The sequence below is a fragment of the Genypterus blacodes genome, unplaced genomic scaffold (assembly GCF_046128005.1).
Source record: "Genypterus blacodes isolate CSIRO-AG114 ecotype Tasmania unplaced genomic scaffold, CSIRO-AGI_Gbla_v1 ptg000120l_1, whole genome shotgun sequence".
In the NCBI taxonomy this organism is placed as follows: domain Eukaryota; kingdom Metazoa; phylum Chordata; class Actinopteri; order Ophidiiformes; family Ophidiidae; genus Genypterus; species Genypterus blacodes.
The window spans coordinates 206,888-219,785 of NW_027466923.1; the positions used below are offsets into that span (position 1 = coordinate 206,888).

Genomic DNA, 12,898 nt, shown 5'->3' on the forward strand with positions numbered 1-12,898 from the left:
ACACTTGTAGGAAAAGCAGTTGAACTAAACCACCACTGCATACGGAGCTACAAAGGTGGCTCCATTCCAATTAGCAGTGCTTTCATGTACGTCTGCTGTGACTGCTGTTCCCCGTCCTACCACACGTATCATCACTCATCCAGATTCCTCCTCTTTACATATTCAATCGTTTTGCCATTACGTCGATTACTGAACTTGTAAATTTGGTGTCGGGTTCATTGTCACTTTTCACCGAACAAATTGTTAAAGCAGCCGTCTGTGGAACTGCAGGGGAAAATTTCAACGCCTGAGCGCTTCCCTCCTCTCCCATCCTTCCTGCTGTGCCCTAATACTGTCTTCAAAACTTCTTTCATCCCAGAGCATGAGGCATGATTGATGACTGAGGCGGTGCCATTTACCACCCCCTTGTGGTTATGAGTGGAGCTCTACACTCTATTCTGAAAGGTTGCTACTGACCTTGCCAGCAGGCACCCACAGTGAGCTGGGTATCGATCTTAGAGGTATGGATCGGCCAATCGTCCGTCACCAGGTAGGGTTCATAGGTCACACCATCCACAAACAGCGTCACTGCGGGAAATTCCACGTTGATGACATAATAGTGCCATTCCTTGTCACATATCTGAAAGAAGGAGACACAAAGAAATCTTAATTAACTAAGGCAAACACACGGAACATTAAGTTTGATTGATGTGACTCGGAATGCAGAATGCAAATATGATTTCAAAACTTTCACAAAAATGGTCTGTTATGTGTTTTTGCAAATGATGTCATCACATTCAAACATGAATCTTTTTCTGGGTGGAACACACATATTTAAAAACACGTTGCTACAGTAACTTCAACTCTTTCTGTAGCTTTATTTAATATGCTTGATCTTTTATGTTGTATGGTGTTTACTCATGTCATTCAGCCAAAACCAAAGCTACGTGCCTGAATGTTCCCTGCCTTGCTACCACCAGCAAAGAGAGACAACATCTTCCTCTGCTCATCTCTTGATCATTTGTTCCTTGCCATCACCTGGCTAATGAGGTTTCCATCTAATGAGCTCCATTAAAGGCAGATGAAGAGCAACAAATAGAGCTGCAGTGTCCATCCACCACTTTTATTAGTTAAATGGCCCAAAGAAATGGCAGCAAAGGATTGAGCCACATTAGTCGCAAAAGTTAAGACGGAACTATTTGTTTATATCTCTGCATGTCGTATCTGAATCGGGGAGAAAGTTACATTTAGAGTGACATTTCAAAGGCTTTAGCAGTGTTCTGTAAGGCCTTCACCCATGTATCCTCTCTTCTACATGGCCATAAGACTTGGTTGAACCCAGAGTAAACACTAATTCATTGCACAGGAGTGGAGAATATCTGCTAATTTAAGACACAGAGAGGAACTCATACAACACTCGTAGATTTTCTGGTAGGCTGGTTTGAGGACTCTGTGGACAAACACAGCATCACCCACACACTCATAGAAAACATTCTATTACCGCTGGTAGTTTATTCTAGCTGTGATATGAACTAATGGGGTTGCGGCCCCTGCTGAAGCTACCGGGGATCTCCAGGGGTGTTTGATTTAGAATGCAGATTCCCCTCTCACTTAGCGAACATGAAGAGACAGAAATTCCCAGAGGATATCCCAGACACTCTTCCCACACAGTATTACAGCTCTAAGCATCCACTGGAGTGTCGCTGCATGGTTACTATGCGTTACAATGATTACCATATAGAAACCACACCACGCCATATAATTCATCATGATTTAAACTTTAATTTGTTTTCCAGTGCATTAGAGAATCACAACATCTGCTCCACTCCTGCTCCTTATGCAATCACTCTATCTGTGCAAGATAAATGAAGAAATTAAAGAGTTTAAAAGGACTAGCTTTGTATTTCAAGCCTTGTGTGTACAAATTGGAACTGCTTATAGATGATCATCAACAACAATGTGTTACTTCCATCAGTTCACATTCAAGAGCCCTGTGTGTTCATGAATAAAGTGTCACTTTCATTTAGCCACTGGCTTCATCTTCGCCCACAGAGATGAGCGTAAGTGACATGTTGCTATGCTTGTCTGGACTCTGTGTTGCTTCTGTATTCCTTCATTTGACCGGTTAATGTTGCAGCAGCCGCACAGTGCCTCAACACATTAATGAAAAAATTCCGGCAGCCTAAAATGTAACGTCTCAGAGGGACAAATCAGTTTTTTCGTCACATCTTCAACTTCATCTCACTCCTTCTATCCTTCCTTCAGTCTCAATACCTACCTTGTTCCTCCTCTCCTTCCCTGAAATCAAAACAATGTGCTACTTCACCGACTCCTGCAGGGTAATTGTTATTTTCCTGATCTCTGCAGCAATATACACATTCCGCTGAAGCTACTCCTGCCTTTTAAAATGGATTTATGTGCTGCCATAACTAGAAAAGTGTGAGTGAATCTGTTATGAACAGACACTGGGTGCTTGTCCATGTTGTACCTTGCCTCTTCCAAAATAGACCCCGGAAAATGGTTTGGACAATGGATGGATAGATGATGAATGAATGGATGGATAGATGAATGGAATCTGGTCATCTAGGTCCGGTGCACATCACCTATATTTTGTACACGCAAGAGTGTGCTTCTCAATACATCACAGACTTAATATTGATCCAATATACCTACCAGCGAAGAGAATCAATTTCACCAGCACTCAAGTTCCATTTACACAAGAAAGACAGAATAAGGAGGGAGTGAGAGAAAGAGAGAATTCCTAGAAACCAGCCGTCAGTACATTGGTATGACGGCTGCGTACAGACGGCACTAAATACACACTCACGCACCGACACAATTCCTCACCCTCTAATTCCAGCAGGCACATTTACATTTAGTAACATACAGCGGCTCTGCATGGGAGAAAGACTGGAGGCACGTACAGGAGACCTAGGAGAGCTCGCGATCGCAAATGGAGTGAGAAAATAAGCGTGGGAATGAAACACACACACAGGGAAATGCAGTTGCTGGAGGCAAATCTCTACATTTTGTGTTTTTCCTCTCAGAAATTGAAGACGTGTGTTTCAGTATCATCTGCTTGTGCTGTACTGCAGTGCTGGGTAATGAATTCCCGCAATTGGACGACTTGCAGAATTTTAATAATTTGTAGCAAGTAATATTAATGCTGAAGTGCATAAACCTGGAGAGGAAGAGAAACTGAGACATAGAAGCAATTTTGGATTTTTGCAAGAATCCTCAAGCAACAAAATGGAAAGTCAGTTTGGTGAGAAGATGTTGATTTGATGATTTCATTGATTAATATTTGATTGTTTTCATACCAAAACAAATGTCTCTCTCTCTCTCTCTCTCTCTCTCTCTCTCTCTCTCTCTCTCTCTCTCTCTCTCTCTCTCTCTCTCTCTCCCTCTCTCCCTCTCTCTCTCTCTGCTTTACACCACCACCCTGCTGAGTGCTGTGTTAACACTATAAGCATCGATGTGTGGACTCCAAATACCTTTAAACTGAACTGAATTCTTAAAAGCGCCGATCAATTTAGCCGGGCTCCTTGTTCACGATGGATATAAATCACTCTCTGAATAGAAACTTCAATCTATTCAGGTATCTATTGCAAACAGGCAAAAGGGAGAGCTGGACACACACACACACACACACACACACACACACCAAATAAATTTCTAAAGAAACAACTGGGGCTTTCTAATCAACATGGAACAGAAACAAGCCACGGCCCCTAAGCATGTTAATAGGAGTCCGATAAGCAGGATTGCAGATGTTGTATTGACAATTCTGCAGCAATTCTGTGCTGCCCACACCAACATTCAGCCTCTAACAGTGTGGAACCCAGATTTAAATTGATGAATAATAACCCCAGCTGTGTCTCCCAGCCTAATTCCTCAAACTGGGGAGTGTGTACTGTACAGGAATCCTTATCTGCCACCACCAACAAAAAGTATTCTCTTAATTTGTTGTCTCACATTGAAGCCTAAAGCCCACATACAGTTTCTATTGTTTGTTCAAGAGAAGCTCTGCTGTGTGTATGGGTTTAATCCCATATGACTACAAGGAACAAAAACAGTCAGACGGGCCAAATATTGTCTTCTTTATCTCCCTCCAGTGATTTGCTTGTAGATGGCAGTGGAAGAGTGGATCCTGGTGCGTACAGGCCTTTGTGCCTGTGCGAATGTCCTTTCGACAGCTGGATTAAACTGATGATCTCTTTGGACCCAAGGAGAGTGAAAGTGAATAATAGGTGCTTAGAGGAGAGTGATCTGTCCACCAGTCCATTACCAAGGCTGAAGGAGAGAGGGGGAAACGAGTATGGTGTGTGTGTGTGCGCGTGTGTGTGTCGATATATACATGAATAACTTAGTGTTTTATGGATGCACGTGTAAAACTTTCCCTCAGTTTGACATTCCTTCACCGTCTTCGATCTGAAAGGAAAATGGAACCCTCTCTCTCTCCCTCCTCTCCTCTCCTCTCCTGGGGTGAGAATTGCAAAATCAATAGAGCTAAATGGAGTTGCCACTGAAGGCATCAAGTGTCCTCTCTAAGTGCTGGGGGAACAAGGACAGAAGAAGTGACTGTGACACCCCATTGTCACTCCTCCTCCTCCTCCTCCTCCTTCTTCCATCTCTTTCTTCTCAATCGTTACGAGCCTCTGAGCTTTTCGTCACTGTGAACCATGTGAGGACTGTAGGAGCTTTCTAAAGGAGCTGACCCTGTACGAGTCGATTACTACCCACCTAGGACTCAAAGCAGCTCACACAATGAACTACGAGCATGATAAGTGTGCTGGCATGCTCAATTTTACCCCTCCATAAAAACTCACTTAAACGCCTTCACTAATCTACTGATCCTTCCAGCTAAGTGCATAGAGTTCATGCATTACCACTACAGGGGTTATTAAATGTATCTTTAAAATAGGATGTTGGTATAAATGAGGTGTTAAAAGGATATAATGAACTAAACTGATCGTTACAAATTGATGTTTTATAGCAGAAAATCAGGAACTACCTTTTGTTTTTAATTCTCTCTCTCTCTCTGGTGGCTGCTGCAATGTGATGTCTTATGTTAAAACCTGTCCAATTATGTTTAATGAGTTTTTAAATTAAAGTTCACTCGATTCTTACATGCTGATGCAAATGAACAGGCAGACGGCTCGGTGTCATCTGCACTGTGAGTGTGTGAGACAACGAGAGGCGGTGAAGGAGAAGAAGGAGAAAGTCTCAAAACACAGTCTCCAGGTTGTTTGCTCAGAAATCTCAGCAGTCTGCTCTGCTATACTCGGCTGCCCTTCACATGCCTCATCAACGCCTCCCTCCTCCCTCTCCCTCAGGAGAAAAGAATGCAGAGAAAAATACTTTCCATGCTACCTTTGACCTCGAACAAACAACAACCTGACTGGAAGGTACATATTTGTTGTACCTGTGACCTGCAATAAACAACTCTCCTGCTTCCAATGTTTCTAACGGAGAACTGCAGGGAATGACAGTTCATACTGACACCAGGACTACGCTTTGTGTATGGTTTCCTATGCAAGATGCAGATAAAAATGCAAATACAGCCTATTACACACACGCACACGCACGCACGCACACACACACACACACACACACACACACACACACACACACACACAAATCTCTCATATAATCTGCTTAGTGAGCAAAAACTCCCGAGCGCTTGCCTTAATTATGAAGCATTTTCTAATCATTTCTGTATGAGGCGGCTCCACGCTGTATCCCAGGGGTAAAAGGTTCGATTACATTCATACTGTAGCTACCATCCATTAGTGAGGAAGTCTAGGGGAGGTGCAGGGGACGCACAGGAGATTCTGGTACAAGATAACTCATTTGCTTATCTTTAAATCATATTGGGCTACATGGGATTTAGTATATTATCCTTAGAGTTGGAGAGTTTTGCTGATCAGCTGTTCACCCCTCATGCAGGAGCGCCCCTCAGCTGGTACCACTCTCATAATCCACCTTGCACAATCATCCTTAGGCAAGAAGCGGTACCTCACCTCATTTACATGAACTCAATACTGAGGTAAAAATCTGATTAACCCGAATACATGGATGGAATTATGATGATTTGTATTGATTTCAATAGAATTATGGCGTAAACATACACATATACTGTATATGCCTATATAAGCATACTTGAAGTTTTAACATGCATGGAAATGTACTAATGCAGTGTATAAGCTTTCTATTGTGATAAAAAACTACAATGAATAACTAAATAAGTCATAATCTTTATTGTTATTAGGGAAAGGCCTGCCTGAGTGCATCATACTTCATGTGTTGGTCTTCTAGAGGTTATTTACTGTGCCTGTTTGTACATCCACACAACTGTTGGGGGAATAAAATGACCATGAAACTATGGGCAAGAAACAAAAATGTTATTATTTGTGTGTTCATAGCAGAAATAATTTCATATGGTGAAACTTTTTTCCTCTCAAAGGCTTTTTGAAACAGCAACGGCAAATTAGTTTAACAACTCTCCAGAAGCATCACAGATAATAGAGACCCGCTGCTAGGAGAGCCATTATCCTAAATAGACTTTTCTCTGTGTGTATTTCTGTGTGTCTACATATGTTTGTGTGTGTGTGTGTGTGTGTGTGTGTGTGTGTGTGTGTGTGTGTGTGTTTGTGTTGTGTTGTGTTGTGTGTGTGGGATAATGGCATCTTCCAGCCTCTTATCTGTAGCAGTGAGGAAAAGAAAGGGATATAGTGAGTCAGGTAATCAGAAAGGAGAGCCTCTCTTTTCATTACACAAATAATGATAGCGCTTCACCTGCTGGAGGAAATGAACCTGAATCTCCACACAAACCCACACACACACACACACACACTAATATGCACACCTGGTTTAGTTTCCAGTGGAACTCAGCAGGTCTGAAAGTGTCAACCTGAGTGAAATCTCTTCTGAGCAGAAACACCAGGCGGCAGTTGTGAACGTACAGAGAGTAGTGGTGACGATTCATTTCTGCAAGAGAAGAACAAATATATGCACAGAAATTAGTGTGAAAAAACATATACATACACACACATACACACACATATTTCTCACATATCTACAAAGTATTCGTCAACCCGTAAACTATGTGCAGACAGATCTATTGTCTCTTTAAGACAAAAGGAGGAGCATTTCTACACATTCCATCATCCGTCACCACACATATCCTTTGTTTAAAATGTAGAAAACACACAAACCGTTCAATTATGCTTTACAGAACTGAAAAACTAATTTAAAACGCTAACAAGATTCTGATGGTCTAACAAGCTCACCCACACTGCTGTATTTCCTAAGATACAAGCCCATCTGTGAGACCTCTGTAACAGCCTCCAGTATGCAGATGGCTTGGTTGATTACACAGTGCAGCTCTGTCTGCCAGTGGGGAACAATTCAACAAAAGGTGCTAAGTTTCATCATCTATTCAGGTGACTTCTAAAACCATTCTGGGTTGCATTTGTAATGGCAAAGGACACTTGTCAGGTAGTTCAAATCTCTACACATATATAAGACCATGCTTCCTTCTCAGTCCGTTTCTACTGCAGGGGACACTGCAGTAAAAGATTGGGTTTCAGTAAAACGGCACCTTTACAGCACAGAAGTAGCTGATTTGACTCTAGCAGTATTTTTACACATGCAGGTACCCAAGTGACCCAATTACATGTTTTCCGCACATACTGGATATGCACTCGGAACATGTCAACCATAAATATTCTCCAGGTCTTATTCATCCACATTTGTATATGGAAATATAGTATGCATCATTCTCACTCATCATTCTCACTCTGACTCATTGTAAGATGTGTAACTCTTCCACCCCGGTCTGCATGTGAATGATATAATAATCTTGTCTTCTCCTCCTTCATGTTCACTGCATTAATGGGTCCTACAACCATGGATGCATGTAGGTCTGTCCGTGTACATGTATGATTGGCAGCCACACTGGAGTCCAACACAAATTTACCCTTAGGGACAATAAAGTCATACTGCACTTGCAGGCTGTTTCAATACTAAACTGTGTAAACATTTTTTTTGTTATGGAAATCTCAGCTAAATGAGCCATATCACACAAAATCGTTACACATGCACACAAGTCTGTCTTTCTTCTCTCATCAAGCCTGAAAAAATGAAAACGTCAGTTCCAAAGAGTAGTTTTGGATTGGTACCAAACATTGCACCACAATTTGCAGTCATTATTGTAAACGCCACCCCCTATTACTCTCAGTTCAGGGCTGGAAACACGCTGGGTTTTTGTGAAGTTGTCAACCAACTTCACAAGCTGAAGGGAACGACAGAATGTTCACTTATTAATATATAGCAAAATTCTGTACGTCTCCTTGAACAACAACAACACAAAGGTGTACATCTTGTCCTCACCCGTCTTATCTGAGTTACACAGCAGGGTTTCCTTTTCAGCTCTGAGTCCTGGACTCGGCCCGTGTTTCATCCACGTTGCTATGGTGAACTGGTCTGTCAGATTCTGGGGCACCACGTGTTCTGGAACGTTCGCTGCCTGGTGACCGTCAAAATGGTAGATGAGGTCACTGTCCCGACCGCTGTCAGTCAGCAGAGACGCCGTCCAGTTGGTGGAAGGGCTGGGGGCAGGAAGGAGGTCAGTGCTGCCCGATGCTGCACCTGCGGAGCCAATCAGATAACAGAGAACACCAAGGGTCAGGGTTAGGCACTGTTTAACATATCTGACCGTATTTGACATCATTAGACACTGTAGCGGCTAAAATCACTTACTGATCATTTTTATTTATTGGTATTTATCTTTTTATTCCCTCAGCAACTCATAGTCAAATTAAGTAATCCTGGTTTCTCTTTGTTGTCACCGAATGTAATCAAATGTTTAAGTGCTCTTCCAAGTGTTTCATACACTGTAAATTGGACTGCAAAAATCAATGTTCCAGGATATAAACACGACGCAATAATGAACTTGTCACGGTTTTGAATGGTTTTTGGATTTAAAATTTAGAAAAGAAATTGAAAGTAGTTTTGAGGATTACAATGGCTGGAACACTGAAATTACCATATTAATAAATTGCAGGAGTGAAGATGTCTAAAAGGCAATTTCTTCCTTCAATTACATTTTTCCATGTCACTTATGAGGCATTACGGCATAAAAGACATTTTAACTCTCTCTGTTTTCCTTCTCTCTCGTTCCCTCTCTGTTTCCCTCTCTCTCTCCTTACCGCAGAGTTTTTGGAGAGACTTCTCAGAGTATGTTTCACGATCGCAGCCCTTCCCGATGTGATTGGTCTGAAGTTCCACCATGGCCTTCACTCCAGACAAGGGGCCGCCACACGTTTCCAAGTGCATCTTGGGAAACAGCTGTTTGCTTCCAGTCCCTGGCTCATAGTCCACACGCTTGTTCCAACCTTTAACAATCAATATCAGATGAGAAGTTACATGCTGACTCCAGTAAGGCTGTGTGTAATGAGGAAAAACATGTGTGTGTATAAGCATATACTGTAAAATGACCCATTTAACTTCTTTATTCATGCATTTAGCTTATATTTGTTAACTGATGATAATGACCCATCAGCCTCCATTTCAGCTTCACGCCACAGAAATATAGACCATAGAATCTAATGTACTGCTGTAGATGGTGTATGTGTATATTTGTATGTGTGTATGTTTGGTGAAATCAATTATCCTGGGAGAAAAACAATGGGTTAGGTGAAGAAGAGGAGGAGGAGGAGTGAGAGGTAAGAGGTTCAGGATCACAGCAGCTCCATCTATGCTGGAGGGTGATTTTATTTTGGAAAGCAGAGGCATCACTGACCTTTACTGCACTACAAAAAAGGTTATGCCTACAAAGGATTTGAACGGATCATTGGATTATGTTTTATTCATGACTCAGAGCAAAGTCGGGTTAATGGTTTTACAACGGGATTATGCAGTTTTTCTCCTTTCATGACCCAAATTGAGACGTATCATGAAACATTACAGAGGATTTGAGCAGGGTGGGATAATGACACGCTGAGGTGTGTCTTTGTCTTACAAACGGGTGGATTGATCATCATGTTACGCCGTTTGGATCTCACAAATACTTCAAGGAGGAAAAAGCTTTTCAGACACAGCTGGCGTCATAATGTTCAAAGGGTTTTTGTCCTCCTCTTCATCACTTTGTTCTGAAGCTAAAATGCCATATGCTGTATGAGCAGTACGCAAAAGTGACAATCTACAAAATGGACAATGTTTGGGGCCTCACAATCCTTAAAGGTGAGGACTGTACGAGTTGTTTTGCCCCCCCGGAAGCTTTGTTAGGTACGCTGGAGAAGGTACGTGTATGTATTTGTTGTTGTTATTGTGTTAGGTGTTAAACCATTTAAGGTTTATATATTGAAACATGTGATCTCGTGCCATTGTTGGCCGTAGCGGATTCGGCCCTTGAGAGTCATTCGGAAATGTTGACAGTTTTGTTTATTCTTTATTATTATATTTGCATCTTATTTGAGTAAGTGGCTGAGGCGGCGATTCATTACTGTGACTTTTCAAGGGGTTTATTTGTTTCCACGTCACAAATGAGCTAACCGTCCATCGCGACTGAGCGTGTTTCCACTCGCAGTGTATGGCCTTATTGTGATAAGTGGGTTTAGCTGGCCCCTTTTTTGTTTGTTTGTTCGTTTTCATGTCAAATCATTCTCCCTCGCTTTAGCGTGACCAACTAACCCAGCCTTTGCTCAATCATTTCTCCTTGCTGTGCCTGCCATTAATTTTCAGGGGCCTGCTGGATGCTTTCGTCGCTCTCAACGCAGGATTGCTGTGCCTAATTAATGTGCTTGGCTTGGCTGGAACTATTTCTTTTGTTTCCTTATGCTTGGCTCTGTGGAGTTTTGCAGTGTGATTTTTTTCTCCCATGCCAATCTCAGTGTGCTTTTTGCAGCGGGTGTAATTACAAGATCCCTTCCTAATGCCTGAAGCACACAGAGAAAGGAAATAAAGCGAAACTTCATATTTTCATACTTTTGCATTTACATGGGATTGTTACCGTAAAAGGATCTATTTCTCTCCATCACTCAGAGATTCTGTCTCTTGGTTGTGGGTAGATGAGTATTTTAGATTGATCTGATTGGTTGGCAGGTGCTGTATCTGGTAACACTGTCAGGGCACAGTGTCTCTCGCCCAATGCCAGCTGGCGTGGGCTCCATGTATTTGCTTCAGCAGCATCCTAAGTCCAGGTTGTATCGGGGGTTTACAAGAATCTCAAGGGAATGGATGAAACTGCTATAGAGTGTGCTGTTCTTTTTAGATTATAAAAACACAATAGAGCCTGAATAAGATCGTAGTTGTATCCACTGGTGCACACACATACATACTTACACATACATAAATCTTTGTAAGGTCATTTTCACACATAAAGGTTTGAGATTCTGTACTCCCTCAGAACTCTCTCTCTCTGTCTCTCTGTCTCTCTGTCTCTCTCTCTCTGCTCCCTCGAGTTGCCAATTCATTCAGTGTTTCTTTATCTCTTTCTTCCTCATTCTCGTCAGTCCCCACTTATCTCTCTCTGTCTTCCACCTCTTTCATTTCTGTGTGACTTTGACTCCTGAGATGCTGTCAGCCCTGTCAGCTGAAGCAGCAGCAGTGGAGACGGTCTGGCTCCGGTGCAGAGCTGTTTGCATGTTCAAAATCTCCAGTCAAACTCTCCCTCTGGAGGTTTCTGTCAGGTCTTCTGAGACATTGGTTCTAAAATGAGGAAGGTTCAGACCTACTCTCTTCCTCCCTTCTTTACATTTAAACTTTGTGAGCAGACTTCCTAAACTGTTTGAAATAAGAAAACAGGTAATATCTCTGTCCAAAATAGAGCATTTCTGTGTGTTGCATCTTTCTGTCTGACCTTGCCATCCAGGTTTGCAGACGGGCTTGACGTCGATATGCACGGTCACGCTCTCCTTTGCTCTCTTCTGACCACAGTCGAAGGCAGTCACCATAATCTTGTAACTCTGCTGCTTGTCGTAGCTCAGTCGCTCTGTGTTTCTGATGTTTCCTACAGGCAGAAAAAAAAGAAAGGAAATATAATTAAGATCATTCACCAATAGAGTACAATAAACTGTGCTTATTTGGGAATAATGCGGCGAGAAACACTTCCCATTAAGAAATAATTAAAACTGACGTTGCATTGAAAATATTGCTCCCTGAAAATGAAAGCAAATGTTTGCTGAAGCCTTTTTCCTGGATACTCAAGCTCCAGCAACCTTGTGATGCATTTAATTATTAAAGTTTCTCTGTAAACAATCTAAAACTGCAAAGCTGGGTAATATCCTGTTGTCACCAGAGCAGCAATGTACGATATGAGATTCTGCAGGGCTGTGGCTTTTCACTAATGCGCCTTGGGTACAGCCAGTAGGCCAAGATAGTGATTAATATCAGCTGAGGTTACTGCTGTCCACCAAGCCTTACGTTTTGGTGCATAACTTAAGCTTGAAATGGGGAGAGGCATTATCAGGGGCAACTTCATTACACACACTGATATTCTCTCTCCTTTTGTGTGGACAAAATATTACAAACACCTTTTCTTTAAACATCTCTCTGGCACAATGTCATCAAAAACGTAACATCATCAGCCTCACAGATTAATAGTTAAGGTGTTACATTGGGTTATACAGGTGTACCTAATAAAGTGGCCACTGAGTGAATACTACATTAATTTCCAGAACAGATAACAGTGTGAAATTCAACACATCCAGAGTAAATAGTTTTTTAGATAAAAGGAAAAAAAAGCTGTGTAGCTGCATGTGTTCAACCAGAAATGAAAACATATTGCCTCGTTAAAATTAACTAAGATGATGAAAGCATATGTAGAACAGAATTCACACGCAGGTACATCACAATTAACTATTGAAACTGGCAGGTTTAATGCTGCGGCAGAGGAAGGAAGATTATGTGTTTTATG

At 41.9% G+C, this 12,898-nt stretch overlaps 1 protein-coding gene across 1 annotated transcript in view; it reads right to left on the reverse strand.

Annotated features, from left to right (window-relative positions):
* LOC143009998 (calsyntenin-2-like) overlaps window positions 1-12,898 on the reverse strand; it is a gene marked incomplete at its 5' end in the record, with an annotated part of 55,825 nt that overhangs the window by 10,136 nt on the left and 32,791 nt on the right. The window contains 5 exon segments of the mRNA XM_076162106.1: window positions 457-619; window positions 6,848-6,969; window positions 8,374-8,631; window positions 9,192-9,377; window positions 11,843-11,992. Coding sequence (XP_076018221.1) covers window positions 457-619; window positions 6,848-6,969; window positions 8,374-8,631; window positions 9,192-9,377; window positions 11,843-11,992 — 879 coding nt within the window.